This window comes from Zosterops lateralis (assembly GCF_965231275.1).
Source record: "Zosterops lateralis genome assembly, chromosome: 34".
Classification (NCBI taxonomy): Eukaryota; Metazoa; Chordata; class Aves; order Passeriformes; family Zosteropidae; genus Zosterops; species Zosterops lateralis.
The window spans coordinates 627,797-646,341 of NC_139794.1; the positions used below are offsets into that span (position 1 = coordinate 627,797).

At 48.9% G+C, this 18,545-nt stretch overlaps 1 protein-coding gene across 1 annotated transcript in view; it reads right to left on the reverse strand.

Annotated features, from left to right (window-relative positions):
* DLG4 (discs large MAGUK scaffold protein 4) overlaps positions 1 to 18,545 on the reverse strand; it is a gene marked incomplete at its 3' end in the record, with an annotated part of 36,370 nt that overhangs the window by 7,565 nt on the left and 10,260 nt on the right. The window contains exons 4-13 of the mRNA XM_083881503.1: positions 17,729 to 17,779; positions 15,965 to 16,089; positions 13,302 to 13,471; positions 10,039 to 10,175; positions 8,560 to 8,704; positions 7,108 to 7,246; positions 5,696 to 5,852; positions 4,289 to 4,391; positions 2,769 to 2,883; positions 486 to 662 (exon numbers count right to left, since the gene is read on the reverse strand). Of these exons, the coding sequence (XP_083737629.1) occupies positions 486 to 662; positions 2,769 to 2,883; positions 4,289 to 4,391; positions 5,696 to 5,852; positions 7,108 to 7,246; positions 8,560 to 8,704; positions 10,039 to 10,175; positions 13,302 to 13,471; positions 15,965 to 16,089; positions 17,729 to 17,779 (1,319 nt within the window). The remainder of the gene's footprint in view (positions 1 to 485; positions 663 to 2,768; positions 2,884 to 4,288; positions 4,392 to 5,695; positions 5,853 to 7,107; positions 7,247 to 8,559; positions 8,705 to 10,038; positions 10,176 to 13,301; positions 13,472 to 15,964; positions 16,090 to 17,728; positions 17,780 to 18,545) is intronic.

Sequence of the window (18,545 nt, forward strand, 5' to 3'; positions counted from 1 at the left end):
CATTAAACCCCATTGAACCCCATTGAACCCCATTGAACCCCATTATAACAGCTCCGAACCCACTCCCAGTATAAACCAGTAACTCCCAGTATAAACCAGTATAACCCAGTGACTCCCAGTGACTCCCAGTGACTCCTGGGCTATTCCAGTGACTCCCAGCCACCTCCCAGTGACTCCCAGTGCCCTCCCAGTACCATTAAACCCCATTATAACCCATTAAACTCCATTATAATGGCTCCGAACTCACTCCCAGTATAAACCAGTATAACCCAGTGACTCCCAGTGACTCCTGGTCTATTCCAGGGAGTCCCAGTCACCTCCCAGTGCTCCTGAACCTGCTCCCAGTGACTCCCAGTGCCATTAAACCCCATTAAACCCCATTGAACCCCATTGAACCCCATTAAACCCCATTGTAACCTATTGTAACCCACTCCCAGTGACTCCCAGTATAAACCAGTATAACCCAGTGGCTCCCAGTGTCTCACCGGCGCTTGCTGGGCACGAAGCCGATGTCGGGGGGCTGCTGGGGGGGCAGCACCAGCCGGGCCTGCCACCACTCCTCGTCGGAGGCGTCCAGGACGTGCAGAACGTCCCCGAAACGGAAACTCAGCGCCTGGCTCAGGAACCCGACGTCCTTGGCCTTGTCGTAGTCAAAGAGCGCCCTGGGGGGGCATTTGTCACCTTTGTCACCTCCCTGGGGACATCCTGAGACCCTCCCAGTTCATCCCAGTTCATCCCAGTATGAACCAGTTCATGCCAGTTCTGCCCAGGGCTCCCAGTGTCCCCATTGTCCCCTCATGTCCTTGGCCTTGTCGTAGTCAAACAGAGCCCTGGGGGGGCATTTGTCACCTTTGTCACCTCCCTGGGGACATCCTGAGACCCTCCCAGTTCATCCCAGTACAGCCCAGTATGAACCAATTCATCCCAGAGCTCCCAGTGTCCCTCAGTGTCCCCATTGTCATTGGCCTTGTCACAGTCAAACAGAGCCCTGGGGTGGCTTTTGTCACCTTTGTCACCTTTGTCACCTCCCTGGGGACACTGGGGACATCCTCAGACCCTCCCAGTTCATCCCAGTATGAACCAGTTCATCCCAGTTCTGCCCAGGGCTCCCAGTGTCCCTCAGTGTCCCCCCAAGTCCTTGGCCCCAAATCTGAAAAAATCCCCCCAAAAAAACCCACCCAAAAAATCACCCCAAAAAATCACCAAAAAATCCACAAAAATTATAATAATAATAAGAAATTCTCCAAAAAATTATCCAAAAAGTCCCTCCAAAAATCCCCCAAAATTCCACACAAAATTCCAAAAAATTCTTCCCTCAAAAATGCAAAAAAAAAATCCCCCCTAAAAATTCCCACAAATCCCAAAAAATTCCGACCCAAAAATCCAAAAAAATCCCCTCTAAAAAAATCAAAAAAAATCCCCCAAAATCCCCAAAAATAAAATTAAAAAAAAAAAAAATCCCAAAGTCACCAAAAATCCAGAAAATTCCCCAAAAAATCCCCCCAAAATCCCAAATCCTTTCAGTGTCCCAGAATCCCTCAATGTCCCCAAGGCCCCAAATCCCCCAAATCTAAAAAAAAATCCTTTGAAAATTCGCAAAAAATTCACTAAAAAATCACGAAAAAAAATCGCGAAAGATTCGCAAAAAATTTAAAAAAATCACTAAAAAATGACTAAAAAATCCCCAAAAAAATCCGAAAAAAAATCTGAAAAAAATCTGGAAAAAAATCCCAAAAAGTGAAAATAAGAAAAATTAAGAATAAAATTTTTTTAAAAAAATTAAATTTTAAAAATCTCTAAAAAATCTCCAAAAAAATCCAAAAAAATTCACAAAAAAATTCGCGAAAAATCACAAAAAAATCTAAAAAAATCGCAAAAAAAATTGCAAAAAAATTGCAAAAAATTCCTAAAAAAATCCCCCAAAATTCCCAAATGTCCCCAAGTGTCCCCAAATGTCCCCACCGGACGTAGAAGCCCCGTTTGGGGTCACTCCTGAGGGAGCCCAGAGATCCCAAATCCCCCAAAAACCCCCAAATCCCCAAAAAATCCCAAAAATCCCAAATCCTTTCAGTGTCCCAAATCCCCTTGATGTCCCCAAAAGTCCCCAAAACCCCAAATCTCCCAAAAATCCCTCAAAAATTTGTAAAAAATTGGCAAAAATTTCACAAAAAAATCCGTGGAAAATTCGCAAAAAAAAATTTCGCGGAAAATCTCAAAAAATACCCCGAAAAATTTCCAAAATTATCTGAAAAAAATCCCAAAGAAACCCAAAAAAAAAAAAATCTCAAAAAATCACCAAAAATTCCCAAAAAAATAAAAAAATCACAAAAAAGTCACAAAAATTCATTAAAAAATCATCAAAAATTAGCAAAAAAAAATCTTTAAAAAATCACCAAAAAAAAAAAAAAAACGTTCAGAAAAAAAAAAAACCTTTGCGAAAGATTCACAAAAAAAAATTTCGCGGAAAATCTCAAAAAATTCCTTAAAAAATCCCCCAAAAATCCCCCAAAAATCCAAAAAAAACCGCCCAAAAATCCCCAAAATTAAATAATAATAATATTTAAAAACAAATAAAAATTAAATAATAATAATTTTTAAAAGTAAAAAAAAAACTCAAAAAAAATCACAAAAAAAATCACAAAAAATTCGCGAAAAATCGCAATAAAATCCCCTAAAAAAATCCAAAAAAAATCCCAAAAAATTCCCAAAAATTCCCCAAAATTCCCAAATGTCCCCAAGTGTCCCCAAATGTCCCCAAATGTCCCCACCGGACGTAGAAGCCCCGTTTGGGGTCACTCCTGAGGGAGGCGCTGCCGGAGCCGAGGCTGCTGCTCAGGAGCTGCTCCCGCAGGTCGTGGATCTTGGCCTCGAAACGCCCGTACTCTGCAGATTTTGGGGGAAAATTTGGAGATTTTGGGACATTTTTGGGATTTTTGGGGTCATTGGGATGTTTGGGATAAAGGAGGGGTTTGGGGAATTTGAAATATTTTGGATTTTTGGGGATATTTTGAGATTTTTGGGGAATTTTTGGGGATATTTGGAGGATTTTGCCCGGGAAACGTCAGAAAATGAGAAGATTTTGGGGGAAAATTTGGAGATTTTGGGACATTTTTGGGATTTTTGGGGTCATTGGGATGTCTGGGATAAAGGAGGGGTTTGGGGGATTTGGGATATTTCAGATTTTTGGGGATATTTTGGGATATTTGGGAATATTTTGGGATTTTTGGGGATATTTAGGACATTTTGGGGATATTTGGGGGATTTTGGGGGAAAATTTGGGGGATTTTGGGACATTTTTGGGATTTTTGGGGTCATTTGGATGTTTGGGATAAAGGAGGGGTTTGGGGGATTTGAAATATTTTGGATATTTTGAGATTTTTGGGGATATTTTGGGGGATTTTGGCCTGGAAATGCCCGAACTCTGATAGGGGAGATTTGGGGGAAATTTTGGGGAATTTTGAGAGATTTTTGGGATAATTTGGGGGGATTTTTGGGGTCGTTGGGGACATTTGGGATATTTTGGGGGAGATTTGGGACATTGGAGGATTTTTGGACCCCTGGGGACACTTGGGAACATTTGGGGACAAGGTTGGGATGGGCAAAACAGGGAAAAATTGGGGAAAATTGGGAGAAAATCAGGGAAAAATGAGGGAAAAATTGGGGAAAATTTTGGGGAAAAATCAGGGGAAAATCGCTAAAAAATCAGGGAAATTATTGGGAAAAATCAGAGGAAAATTGGGGAAAAATCAGGAAAACATTGGGAAAAATGGGGGAAAAAATGGGGAAAATCAGGAAAAAAATGGGGGGAAAGGACATTTGGGGACAAGGTTGGGATGGGCAAAACAGGGAAAAATTGGGAGAAAATCAGGGAAAAATGAGGGAAAAATTGGGGAAAATGAGGGAAAAATTGGGGAAAAACAGGAAAAAATAGGGGAAAATCAGGGAAAAGTGGGGGGAAAATGAGGGAAAAATAATGGAAAAAATTGGGGGAAATGAGGAAAAAATCAGGAAAAATCAGGGAAAATTTGGGAAAATCAGGGAAAATTCAGGGGAAATCAGGGAAAATTGGGAAAATCAGGGAAAAATCAGGGAAAAATCAGGGAAAAATTGGGAAAAAATGGGAAAAAATCAGGGAAAATTGGGAAAAAAATCAGGGAAAAATAGGAGAAAACCAGGGGAAAATCAGGAAAAATCGGGAAAAAATCAGGGAAAAATCAGGGAAAATCAGGGGAAAATGGGGAAAAGACACTTGGGGACACTTGGGGACAGTTGGGGACAGCGTTGTCACCTTCAGGCCGGTACTGGGCCACGATGGTCACCGACTGGCCGGCGTTCTTGAGGGCCAGAGCCGCCTGCTCGTGGGTGGCCCCGCGGAGATCGACCCCGTTCACCTGTGGGGACACCTGGGTCACACCTGGGACACACCTGGGACACACCTGGGACAGGTGGTGGCACTTGGGGACACTTGGGGACAAAGTTGGTACAGAGGGAAATGGAGAAAACGGGGAAAAATTGGAGGAAATGGGGAAAAATAGGGGGGAAAGGACATTTAGGGACACCTGGGGACACACCTGAGGACACCTGAGGACACCTGGGGACACCTGGGACACACCTGGGGACACCTGGGGACACCTGGGGACACCTGGGACAGGTGGTGGCACCTGGGGACACACCTGGGGACACCTGGGACACACCTGGGGACACACCTGGGACACACCTGGGGACACACCTGGGGACACACCTGGGGACACCTGGGGTCACACCTGGGACACCTGGGGACACCTGGGACACACCTGGGTCACACCTGGGACACCTGGGACACACCTGGGACACACCTGGGTCACACCTGGGACACCTGGGACACACCTGGGACACACCTGGGACACCTGGGACAGGTGGTGGCACTTGGGGACACTTGGGGACAAAGTTGGTACAGAGGGAAATGGAGAAAACGGGGAAAAATTGGAGGAAATGGGGAAAAATAGGGGGGAAAGGACATTTAGGGACACCTGGGGACACACCTGAGGACACCTGAGGACACCTGGGGACACCTGGGACACACCTGGGGACACCTGGGGACACCTGGGGACACCTGGGACAGGTGGTGGCACCTGGGGACACACCTGGGGACACCTGGGACACACCTGGGACACACCTGGGACACACCTGGGGACACACCTGGGGACACACCTGGGGACACACCTGGGGCACACCTGGGACACACCTGGGACACCGGGGACACACCTGGGGACACTCCTGGGGACACTTTGAGCACACCCTTCTCATGGTGAGGATGACGACAATGATGACCAAAGCCCCAAAAAACCCAAAAAAAACCCCAAAAAACCCCCAAAAAACCCCAAAAAACAGCCCAAAAAAACCCCCAAAAAATCCCCAAAAAAATCCCCAAAAATAAAAGAAAAACTCCCCCCAAAAAAACAGCCTAAAAACCCCCCAAAAACCCCAAAAAATCCCAAATAAATTCCCTCCAAAAAATCCCAAAAAAAACTCAAAAAATCCCCCCAAAATCCCTAAAAAACTCAAAAAAATACCTTAAAAAACCCTCAAAAATCAAAAAAATCCCCCCAAAACCCCAAAAAACCCCCAAACCTCCCCCTTCCACTGCCACCCCCAACGTCCCCTGACGTCCCCCGATGTCCCCAGGTGTCCCCAGGTGTCCCCAGGTGTCACCCACCGAGAGGATCTGGTCCCCCTTGCGCAGTTCCCCGCTGAGGTCGGCGGGGCCCCCGGCCAGGATGAAGGAGATGAAGATCCCCTCGCCGTCCTCGCCCCCCACGATGTTGAACCCCAGACCCGTCGAGCCGCGCGGGATGACGATGCGCCGGGGCTCCCTGGGGACATGGGGACATTGGGGGACATCCAGGGGGATTGGGGACATTGGGGTGTTTGGGGCACTGGGGACATTGGGGACTTTGGGGACATTTGGGGACAACGGGGACATTGGGGACAGCCAGGGGGATTGGGGACATTGGGGTGTTTGGGGCACTGGGGACATTGGGGACTTTGGGGACATTGGGGACATTGGGGACATTGGGGACGTTTGGGGTTATTGGTGGTGTTTGGGGCACTGGGGACATTGGGGACATTTGGGGACATTGGGGACATTGGGGACTTTGGGGACATTTGGGGACAACGGGGACATTGGGGACAGCCAGGGGGATTGGGGACATTGGGGACATTTGGGGATATTGGGGGCATCCAGGGGGATTGGGGACATTGGGGACATTGGGGACGTTTGGGGTTATTGGTGGTGTTTGGGGCATTGGGGACATTGGGGACATTGGGGTGACATCCCCAGTGGAGTCGCGGGGGATGACGATGCGACGGGGCTCCCTGGGGACATTGGGGACATTTGGGGGGATTGGGGACTTTGAGGGCATTGGGGACATCAGCAGGACAGTGGGGACATCAGGGACATTGGGTGCATTGAGGACATTGGGGAGATCCAGGGGGATTGGGGACATCAGGGGACATTGGGAGTATTAGGGACATTGGGGACATCAGAGATGTTGGGGGCATTGGGGACATCGGGGACATTGGGGGTATTGGGGACATTGGGGAGATCCAGGGGGACATTGGGGGCATTGGAAGCATTGGGGACATTGGAGGTATTGGGGACACTGGGGACATTGAGGAGTCCTTCGGATGTCCCCAATAGGTGGGGTGTGACCCCCTTGGGGACACTGGGGACAGCCCTGGTGACACTCCAGGGACATTGATGACACTTGTGGACACTCAGGGGCGTTGGGGACACCCCTGAGTGACCCTTGGGGACACCAGCGACACCCTTGGGAACATTTGGTGACACTTGGGGACAGACCTGGGGACGTCGTCATGGGGCAGCAGCTCCTTGAGGCCGGGCGAGAAGGGGACACTGGGGATGGGGGGACCCTTGGGGACATTTAGGGACCCTTGGGGACACTTGGGGACATTGGGGACACACCTGGGGACGTCGTCGTCGGGCAGCAGCTCCTTGGGGCCGGGTGGGAAGGGGACACTGGGGACATGGGGACCCTAAATGAAGCCTGGGGATATCTGGGGACCCTTGGTGACCCCTGGGGACACTTGGGGACACTGGGGACAGACCTGGGGACGTCGTCGTCGGGCAGCAGCTCCTTGGGGCCGGGCGAGAAGCGCCGGGGGGACGTCGGGGTCAGCGCCGGGGGGAACTCGGGGCCCAGGAAACTCTGCGGGGGCAGCTCCGAGTCCAGGTGGGCGGAGTAGGCTGGGGACACACGGGGACATTGGGGACATCAGGGGACATCGGGGACATTGGGGACATTGGGGACATTGGGGACATTGGAGACATTGGGGACATCAGGGACATTGGGGACAGGAAGCTGGAGGGGCAGCTCCGAGTCCAGGTGGGCAGAGTAGGCTGGGGACACATGGGGACATTGGGGACATCAGGGGACATTGGGGACATTGGGGACAGTGCAGGGGATTTGGGGATAAAAGGACATTTGGGGACATTGAGGACATTGACAGGGACACAAGGACAGGGGGGTCCCACCGCCAATGCCCCTCCCCAACTCCCCTCAATGTCCCCAACACCCCTCAATGTCCCCAATGTCCCCCAATGTCCCCAATCCCCCAGTGTCCCCAAACCCCTGATTTCCCCAGTGTCCCCAATCCCCCCAGTGTCCCCCATGTCCCCAATCCCTCTGGCTGTCCCCCATGTCCCCAATGTCCCCAGTGTCCCCAATCCCCCAGCTGTCCCCAATGTCCCCAGTGTCCCCAATCCCCCAGCTGTCCCCAATGTCCCCAGTGTCCCCAGGGTGGTGTCACTCACAGCCGGTGACATCGGGGGGCCCGTAGGTGTCCCCAATCCTCCGGCTGTCCCCAGTGTCCCCCCAGTGTCCCCAATGTCCCCATGTCCCCAGGGCAGTGTCACTCACAGCTGGTGACGCTGGGGGGCCCATAGGTGTCCCCAATCCCCCAGCTGTCCCCCATGTCCCCAATGTCCCCAGTGTCCCCAGTGTCCCCAGGGCGGTGTCACTCACAGCCGGTGACGTCGGGGGGCCTGTAGGTGTCCCCAGTGTCCCCAGTGTCCCCCCAGTGTCCCCATGCCCCCAGGGCGGTGTCACTCACAGCCGGTGATGTCGGGGGGCCCGTAGGTGTCCCCAGTGTCCCATGTCCCCAATCCCCAGTGTCCCCATGCCCCCAGGGCGGTGTCACTCACAGCCGGTGACGTCGGGGGGCCCATAGGTGTCCCCATGTCCCCAGTGTCCCCAGTGTCCCCAGTGTCCCCCCAGTGTCCCCATGCCCCCAGGGCGGTGTCACTCACAGCCGGTGACGTCGGGGGGCCCGTAGGTGTCCCCAGTGTCCCCAATCCCCTGGCTGTCCCCCATGTCCCCAGTGTCCCATGTCCCCAATCCCCAGTGTCCCCAGTGTCCCCATGTCCCCAGGGCAGTGTCACTCACAGCCGGTGACGTCGGGGGGCCCGTAGGTGTCCCCAGTGTCCCCAATCCCCTGGCTGTCCCCCATGTCCCCAGTGTCCCCCCAGTGTCCCCATGTCCCCAGGGCGGTGTCACTCACAGCCGGTGACGTCGGGGGGCCCGTAGGTGTCCCCCAGGCCGGGCAGGGTGGCCTTGGCCACGCGCAGGTAAACCACGTCGTAGGTGTTCTTGAGCGCCGCCACCGCGTCCTCGTGCATCACGTCCTCCAGGCTGACGTTGTTCACCTGGGGACACCGGGGACATTTGGGGACATTTGGGGACAGCGGGGACACTGGGGAGATTGGGGACAGCCAGGGGATTGGGGACATGAAGGACATTGGGGAGATGGAGAGGATTTGGGGACATCATATATCACGTCCTCCAGGCTGACATTGTTCACCTGGGGACACCGGGGACATTTGGGGACAGCCAGGGGATTGGGGACATCAGGGACATTGGGGACAGCTGGGGATTTGGGGATAAAGGGGACATTGAGGGGACATTGAGGGGACATGGGGCATCACGTCCTCCAGGCTGACGTTGTTCACCTGGGGACATTTGGGGACGTTTGGGGACATTGGGGACATCAGGGACGTTTGGGGACATCCAGGGGATTGGGGACATTGGGGACATCGGGGGGATTTGGGACATCCGGGATAAAGGGGACACTGGTGGGATTTGGGGACATTGAGGGGACATGGAGCATCACGTCCTCCAGGCTGACGTTGTTCACCTGGGGACATTTGGGGACACTGGGGACACTGGGGACATTGGGGACATTTGGGGACAGCCAGGGAATCAGGGACACTGGGGACATGGGGACAGCCAGGGGATTGGGGACATTTCAGGGATCTGGGGACATTTGGAGCGATTTGGGATGTTTTGGGCATTTGGGGACATTTGGGGACATGGGGGATGTTGGGGACACTGGGGACAGCCAGGGGACTGGGGACATCTCAGGGATTTGGGGACATTTGGGGACATCAGGGCCAGGGGGGGGGTCTGTGGACACACAGGCACAGGGGAGGGGACATGGGGACAGCAGTGCCACCGCCCCCACCCCGGCCACCCCCCAATGTCCCCAACAGCCCCAAACCCCCCCAAAGTCCCCAAACCCCCCAAAGTCCCCAATTCCCTCCAGTGTCCCCAAAAGTCCCCAAAGTCACCCCAATGTCCCCAATCCCCCCAGGTGTCCCCAATCCCTCCAGTGTCCCCAACCCCCCCTGATGTCCCCAATGTCCCCAATCCCCCCAATCCTCTAAATGTCCCTAGGTGTCCCCAACTCATGGCCAGGATCTTGTCCCCAATCCCCCTGATGCCCACAATCCCCTCAATGTCCCCCAATGTCCCCAAGGTCCCCAAACCCCCCCAGTGTCCCCAATGTCCCCAATGTCCCCAATTCCCCCAGTGTCCCCAATTCCCCCAATGTCCTCAGTGTCCCCAATGTCCCCAATGTCCTCAGTGTCCCCAATCCCCTCAATGTCCCCAATGTCCCCAATGTCCCCTGTTGTCCCCAGTCCCCCCAATGTCCCCAATCCCCCCCGGTGTCCCCAGGTGTCCCCAGGTGTCCCCAACTCACGGCCAGGATCTTGTCCCCGACCTGCAGCCGCCCGTCCTTGTGCGCCGCCCCCCCCTCGATGACCTTGGTGACGTAGATGCTGTTGTCCCCCGGGATGTGCTGGTTGCCCACGCCCCCCGCGATGCTGAACCCCAGACCTGCCCGGGGGACACGGTGTCACCTCCCCCCCGGTCACCTGTCACCTGTGTCACCTGTGTCACCTGTGTCACCTGTGTCACCTCCCTGTGTCACCTGTGTCACCTGTGTCACCCCCATTGCCCCCCGCGATGCTGAACCCCAGACCTGCCCGGGGGACACGGTGTCACCTCCCCCCCGGTCACCTGTGTCACCTGGGTCACCTGTGTCACCTGTGTCACCTGTGTCACCTCCCCCCGGTCACCTGTGTCACCTGTGTCACCCCCATTGTCACCTGTGTCACCTGTGTCACCTGGGTCACCTGTGTCACCCCCATTGCCCCCCGCGATGCTGAACCCCAGACCTGCCCGGGGGACACGGTGTCACCTCCCCCCCGGTCACCTGTCACCTCCATTGTCACCTGTGTCACCTCCCCCCCGGTCACCTGTGTCACCTCCATTGTCACCTGTGTCACCTCTCATTGTCACCTGTGTCACCTGTGTCACCCCCATTGTCACCCCCGCGATGCTGAACCCCAGACCTGCCCGGGGGACACGGTGTCACCTCCCCCCCGGTCACCTGTATCACCTGTGTCACCTCCCTGTGTCACCTGTGTCACCTCTCATTGTCACCTGTGTCACCCCATTGCCACCTCTTCATTGTCACCTGTGTCACCTGTACCATCTGTGTCACCCTCCCATTGTCACCACCCCATTGTCACCTGTGTCACCTCCATTGTCACCTGTGTCACCTGTGTCACCTCCATTGTCACCCCCGCGATGCTGAACCCCAGACCTGCCCGGGGGACACGGTGTCACCTCCCCCCCGGTCACCTGTGTCACCTCCTGTGTCACCTGTGTCACCTGTGTCACCTCTCATTGTCACCTGTGTCACCCCATTGCCACCTCTTCATTGTCACCTGTGTCACCTGTACCATCTGTGTCACCCTCCCATTGTCACCACCCCATTGTCACCTGTGTCACCTGTGTCACCTCATTGTCACCTCCATTGTCACCTGTGTCACCTCCCCATTATCACCTCTGCCATTGTCCCCTCCTCATTGTCACCTGTGCTATTGTCACCTGTGTCACCTTTGTCACCCCCTTGCCACCTCCTCATTGTCACGTGTGTCACCTGTGTCACCTCCCCATTGTCACCTCCCTCATTGTCACCTGTGTCACCTGTGTCACCTCCCCATTGTCACCTCCCTCATTGTCACCTGTGTCACCTGTGTCACCTCCCCATTGTCACCTCCCTCATTGTCACCTGTGTCACCTGTGTCACCTCCCCATTGTCACCTCCCTCATTGTCACCTGTGTCACCTGTGTCACCTCCCCATTGTCACCTCCCTCATTGTCACCTGTGTCACCTGTGTCACCTCATTGTCACCTCCATTGTCACCTGTGTCACCTCCCCATTATCACCTCTGCCATTGTCCCCTCCTCATTGTCACCTGTGCTATTGTCACCTGTGTCACCTTTGTCACCCCATTGCCACCTCCTCATTGTCACCTGTGTCACCTGTGTCACCTCCCCATTGTCACCTCCCCATTGTCACCTTTGTCACCTGTGTCACCTCCCCATTATCACCTCCTCATTGTCACCTGTGTCACCTGTGTCACCTCCCCATTGTCACCTCCCCATTGTCACCTTTGTCACCTGTGTCACCTCCCCATTATCACCTCCTCATTGTCACCTGTGTCACCTGTGTCACCTCCCCATTGTCACCTCCCTCATTGTCACCTGTGTCACCTGTGTCACCTCCCCATTGTCACCTCCCTCATTGTCACCTGTGTCACCTCCCCATTGTCACCTTTTGTTGTCACCTGTGTCCCCCCCACTGTCCCCTCCCCACTGTCACCTCAGCAGGTCCCCAAACGCCCCCGAGGTCCCCAAATTTTAGGGCTCCCGGGGAGATTTGGGAAGAATTTTGGGGCAAATTTTGGGAATTTTGGGGATTTTGGGGAATTTTGGGGCTTCTAAGGGAGATTTTGGGGTAAATTTGGGGGATTTTGGGGTGGATTTGGGGGTTCCCAAGGGGATATTGGGGAGAATTTTGGAGTTTCCAAGGGAGATTTTGGGGTAATTTTGGGGCAATTTTGGAGTAATTTTTGGATAATTCTTGGGATGATTTTGGCGTGATTTTTTTGGGTAATTTTGGGGTAATTTTGAGATAATTTTGGGATAATTTTTGGGGTAATTTTGGCATGATTTTGGGGTAATTTTTGGGGTAATTTGGGCATAATTTTGGCATGAGTTTTTTGTGTAATTTTGGGATAATTTTGGGGTAATTTGGGATAATTTTGGCATAATTTTGGCGTAATTTTGAGATGATTTTTGGGGTGATTTGGGGATGATTTTGGGATAATTTTGGGATAATTTTTGGTGTAATTTTGGCGTTATTTTGGGCTGATTTTGGGGTTATTTTGGGATAATTTTGGGGTAATTTTTGGTGTAATTTTTGCAGTAATTTTTGGACAATTTTTGGGGTATTTTTGGAGCGATTTTGGGATAATTTTGGGATAATTTTGGCGTGACTTTCTGTATAATTTTGGGATAATTTTGGGATAATTTTGGGGTAATTTTGGTGTAATTTTTGGGATAATTTTGGGATAATTTTGGGATAATTTTGGCGTGAATTTCTGTATAATTTTGGGATAATTTTGGGGTAATTTTGGTGTAATTTTTGGGATAATTTTGGGATAATTTTGGCGTGAATTTTTGTATAATTTTGGGGTAATTTGGGATAATTTTGCGGTTATTTTGGGATAATTTTGGTGTAATTTTGGGATAATTTTTGGATAACTTTGGGATAATTTGGGGATAATTTTGGGATAATTTTGGCGTGAATTTTTGTATAATTTTGGGATAATTTTGGGGTTATTTTGGGATAATTTTGGGATAATTTTGAGATAATTCTTGGGACGATTTTGGCGTGAATTTTTGTGTAATTTTGGGATAATTTTGGGGTAATTTGGGATAACTTTGGCATAATTTTGGCGTAATTTTGAGATGATTTTTGGGGTGATTTGGGGATGATTTTGGGATAATTTTGGGTTAATTTCGGTGTAATTTTTGGGATAATTTTGGGATAATTTTATGATAATTTTAGGATAATTTTTGCGTAATTTCGGGGCGATTCTGGGGTACCTTTGGGCCCTTTGATGAGCTTGACCTCCACCACCCTCTCGGCCGGGACTTTCCTCCTCATGACGTAGAGTCTGACCACGGCCCCGGCCTCCTTGAGCGCCTCGACGGCCGCCGAGTGCGGCACCTCCCGCACGTCGGCCTCGTTCACAAACAGGATGCTGTCGTTCACTCTGCAATGAAAAAAAAATTGGGGGAAAATTAGAGATTTTTTGGGAATTTTTTCAGATTTTTTTCGGATTTTTTTCGGGTTTTTTTTGGATTTTTTTTAGATTTTTTTCGGATTTTTTTTCGGATTTTTTTCAGATTTTTTTTCGGATTTTTTTTTTAATTTTTTTTTTTTTTTCAGATTGTTTTCGGATTTTTTTTCGGATTTTTTTCAGATTTTTTTTTGGATTTTTTTAAAATTTTTTTCGGATTTTTTTCAGATTTTTTTCGGATTTTTTTCAGATTTTTTTTTTTGGATTTTTTTCAGATTTTTTTCGGATTTTTTTTCGGATTTTTTTCTGATTTTTTCGGATTTTTTTTTAAATTTTTTTCGGATTTTTTTTCAGATTTTTTTCAGATTTTTTTCGGATTTTTTTTAAATTTTTTTCTGATTTTTTCGGGTTTTTTTTAAATTTTTTTTTCTGATTTTTTTCTGATTTTTTTTGGATTTTTAAATTTTTTTTTTTTTTTAATTTTTTGGGGTATTTTTCAGGATTTTTTTTTTTCAATTTTTCTTATTTGAAATTATAGAAATTTTTTTTAGAATTTTTTTAGAATTTTTGGGATATTTTTCAGGAATTTTACGAAGTTTGGGGTGGATTTGGGAGGATTTTGGGGTAATTTTGGGTGAATTTTGGGCGTTTTCTCACCTGAGCCTCCCGTCCTGGGCGGCAGCTCCTCCGGGGATGATTTTGGTGATGAATTTTGGGGTTTTTAGGGTTTTTAGAGCCATTTTTGGGGTTTTTGATGGTCCCAAAGCAGATTTTGGGTGAATTTTGGGTGTTTTTGGGCGTTTTCTCCCCTGAGCCTCCCGTCCTGGGCGGCGCCTCCTCCGGGGATGATTTTGGGGATGAATTTTGGGTTTTTGGGGCATTTTTCAGGTGAATTTTTGGGTTTTTTAGGGCTGTTTTTGGGGTTTTTGAGGGTCCCAAAGCTGAATTTCGGATGAATTTTGGGCATTTTCTCACCTGAGCCTCCCGTCCTGGGCGGCGGCTCCTCCGGGGATGATTTTGGTGATGAATTTTGGGTTTTTTAGGGTTTTTAGAGCCATTTTTGGGGGTTTTCGAGGCTCCCAAAGCAGATTTTGGGTGAATTTTGGGTGTTTTTGGGCGTTTTCTCACCTGAGCCTCCCGTCCTGGGCGGCGGCTCCTCCGGGGATGATTTTGGGGATGAATTTTGGGTTTTTTGGGGAGGATTTTGGGGTTTCTGGGGTGGTTTTTGGGGTTTTGGGGGTGGATTTTGGGGGTTTTCAAGGGTCCCAAAGCAGATTTTGGGTGTTTTTGTGCATTTTCTCACCTGAGCCTCCCGTCCTGGGCTGCAGCTCCTCCGGGGATGATTTTGGGGATGAATTTGGGGGTTTTTGGGGTCAATTTTAGGGTTTTTTGGGCTCCTGAAGCAAATTTTGGGATGAATTTTGGGGTAATTTTGTGCATTTTCTCACCTGAGCCTCCTGTCCTGGGCGGCGGCTCCTCCGGGGATGATTTTGGGGATGAATTTTGGGGTTTTTAGGGTTTTTAGAGCCATTTTTGGGGGTTTTTGATGGTCCTGAATCTGATTTTGGGGTAATTTTGGGTGTTTTTGGGCATTTTCTCACCTGAGCCTCCCGTCCTGGGTGGCGCCTCCTCCGGGGATGATTTTGGTGATGGATTTTGGGTTTTTTAGGGTTTTTAGAGCCATTTTTGGGGGTTTTCGAGGCTCCCAAAGCAGATTTTGGGGTAATTTTGGGTGTTTTTGGGCATTTTCTCACCTGAGCCTCCTGTCCTGGGCGGCGGCTCCTCCGGGGATGATTTTGGGGATGAATTTTGGGTTTTTTGGGAGGATTTTGGGGTTTCTGGGGTGGTTTTTGGGGTTTTGGGGCTGGATTTTGGGGTTTTCGAGGCTCCCAAAGCAGATTTTTGGGTGAATTTTGTGAGTTTTCTCACCTGAGCCTCCCGTCCTGGGCTGCAGCTCCTCCGGGGATGATTTTGGTGATGAATTTTGGGTTTTTTGGGAGGATTTTGGAGTTTCTGGGCTGTTTTTTGGGGGTTTTTGAGGGTCCCAAAGCCAATTTTGGGTGATTTTTGGATGAATTTCGGGTGTTTTTGTGCATTTTCTCACCTGAGCCTCCCGTCCTGGGCAGCGGCTCCTCCGGGGATGATTTTGGGGATGAATTTTGGGTTTTTTGGGATGAATTTTGGGTTTTCTGGGGTCAATTTGGGCATTTTTGGGGCTTTAAGGGCTGTTCTTCGGGGTTTTTGATGGTCCCAAAGCCAATTTTGGGATGATTTTGGGTGAATTTTGGGCGTTTTCTCACCTGAGCCTCCCGTCCTGGGCGGCGGCTCCTCCGGGGATGATTTTGGGGATGAATTTCGGGGTTTTGGGACATTTTTCAGGTGAATTTTTGGGTTTTTTAGGGCTGTTTTTGGGGTTTTTGAGGGTCCCAAAGCTGAATTTCGGATGAATTTTGTGCATTTTCTCACCTGAGCCTCCCGTCCTGGGCGGCGGCTCCTCCGGGGATGATTTTGGTGATGAAGATCCCGGGGTCGTCCCCGACGTGGGGGTTGTCGGTTCCCCCCGCGATGCTGAACCCCAACCCCGAGTTCCCCTGCAGAATTTGGGGCTTTTGGAGGACCCAAAACACCCCAAAAAACCCCAAAATCCACCCCCAAACCCCCCCCGGGACAGGCAGGAATTAAATTTAAAAAACCCCAAAATATCAAAAAAAAATCCCATTAAAATTGCTAAAAAAATAAGAAAAAAAGGGAATTTTTGGTGTTTTTTTAAAATGGGATTTGGGGGTCCCATGAGCTCCAAAAAACCCCCCAAAAATCTAAAAAAAATCCATTAAAAATTGCTCAAAAAAGAACAAAAAAAGGGAATTTTTGGGATTTTTTTTGGATGGTTTTTGGGGGTCCCACAAGCTCAAAAAAATCCCCCAAAAATTTCCTAAATTTAAACCCCAAAATTCCCTCCAAAAACCTCAAAAAAATCCCCATAAAATCGCTCAAAAAATAACAAAAAAATAGAAATTTTGGGTTTTGTTTTGATGGGTTTTGGGGCTCCCACGAGCTCAAAAAATTCCCAAAAAATTCCTAAATTTAAACTCCAAAATTCCCCCCAAAAACCTCAAAAAAATCCCCATAAAATCGCTCAAAAAATAGCAAAAAAATAGAAATTTTGGGGGTTTTTTTGATGGGTTTTGGGGGGGTCCCACGAGCTCCAAAAATCCCTAAATTTAAACACCAAAAACCTCAAAAAATCCATTAAAAATTGCTCAAAAAACAATTTAAAAAATATATTTTTGGGGTTTTTTTGGATGGAATTTGGAGGTCCCACGAGCTCAAAAAATCCCCCCAAAATTCCTAAATTTAAACCCCAAAATTCCCCCCAAAAAACCCTCAAAAACTCCATTAAAAATCACTAAAACAATAACAAAAAAGGTAATTTTGGGGTTTTTTTTTAATGGATTTTGGGGGTCCCACAAGCTCAAAAAATTCCCAAAAAATTCCTAAATTTAAACCCCCAAAATTCCCCCCAAAACCTCAAAAAAAACCCCATTAAAAACAAAAAAAAGAAAAAAATTAAAAGAAATCCCATTAAAGGAGAATTTTTGGGCTCTGGGAGGATTTTTTGGGGGATTTTTTGAATTTCCAGGTGGATTTTTGGGCTGATTTGGGGTTTTTTTGGGGTTCCCAGGTGGATTTTTGGAGTTTTTTGGGATTCTCAGGTGGATTTTGGGATAATTTTAGGGGTTTTTTGGGTTCCCAAGTGGATTTTTGGGTTTTTTTTGGGATTCCCAGGTGGATTTTGGGGTTCCCAGGTGGATTTTTTTGGTTTTTTTGGGGGTTCCCAGGTGGATTTTTGGAGTTTTTTGGGATTCCCAGGTGGAATTTTAGGATTTTTGGGGTTCCCAGGTGGATTTTTGGGCTGATTTTGGTGTTTTTTGGGATCCCCACTTGGATTTTTGGATTTTCTTGGGGTTCCCAGATGGATTTTTGGGGTTTCCAGGTGGATTTTTGCTGATTTTTGGGGGGAATTTTGGGGTTTTTTGGGATTCCCAGGTGGATTTTTGGGCTGATTTTGGGGTTTTTGGGATTCCCAGGTGGATTTTGGAGCCCCCAGGTGGATTTTGGGGATCCCAGGTGGATTTTTGGGCTGATTTTGGTTTTTTTGGGATTCCCAGGTGGATTTGGGGTTCCCAGGTGGATTTTTGGGTGGATTTTGGGGTTTTTTGGGGCTCTCACCCTCTCCAGAGTGATCTCCTCGTACTCCATCTCCCCCTCGGTGCCGTTCACCTGCAAAGGACAAAAAAAATGGGAAATTTGGGAATTTTGGGAGAAAATTTGGGGGATTTTTGGGGAATTTAGGGAAGATCTGGGGGGGGAAATTCAGGGCAGATTTTGGGGGATTTTGGGGAAGATTTTGGGAGATTTTTTGGGGAATTTTGAAGGAATTTTGTTGGAATTCTGGGAGGATTTTTGGGGAATTTTGAGGGAATTTTGGGAGGTTTTTTGGGGAATTTTTTTGGGGTTTTGAGGGGGATTTTTGGGCAGTTTTGGGGGTGAATTTTAAAGGAATTTTGAGGGATTTTGGGAGTTTTTTTGGGGATTTTTTTTTTTTTTGAGATTTTGGGGAGGATTTTTTGGCAGTTTTGGGGGTGAATTTTGAGGGAATTTTGGGAAGATTTTGAAGGAATTTTGGAGTGAATTTTGAGGGGATTTTTTGGGTGAAATTTGGGGAATTTTGGGAGAATTTTGAGGGAATTTTTGGGGGAATTTTTTTGGGAATTTTGGGACGGATTTTTGGAGGAATTTTGAGGAGAATTTGGGAGGATTTTGATGGAATTTTTTGGGAATTTTGGGGTGATTTTGATGGGATTTTTGGGGGATTTCGGGGTGAATTTTTTTGGGAATTTTGGGATGGATTTTTGGGGGGATTTAGAGGTGAATTTTTGGGGAATTTTGGGGTGAATTTGGGAGGATTTTGATGGATTTTTTTGGGGATTTTGGGGTGATTTTAATGGAAATTTTGGGGGAATTTTTTTGAATTTTGGGGTGAATT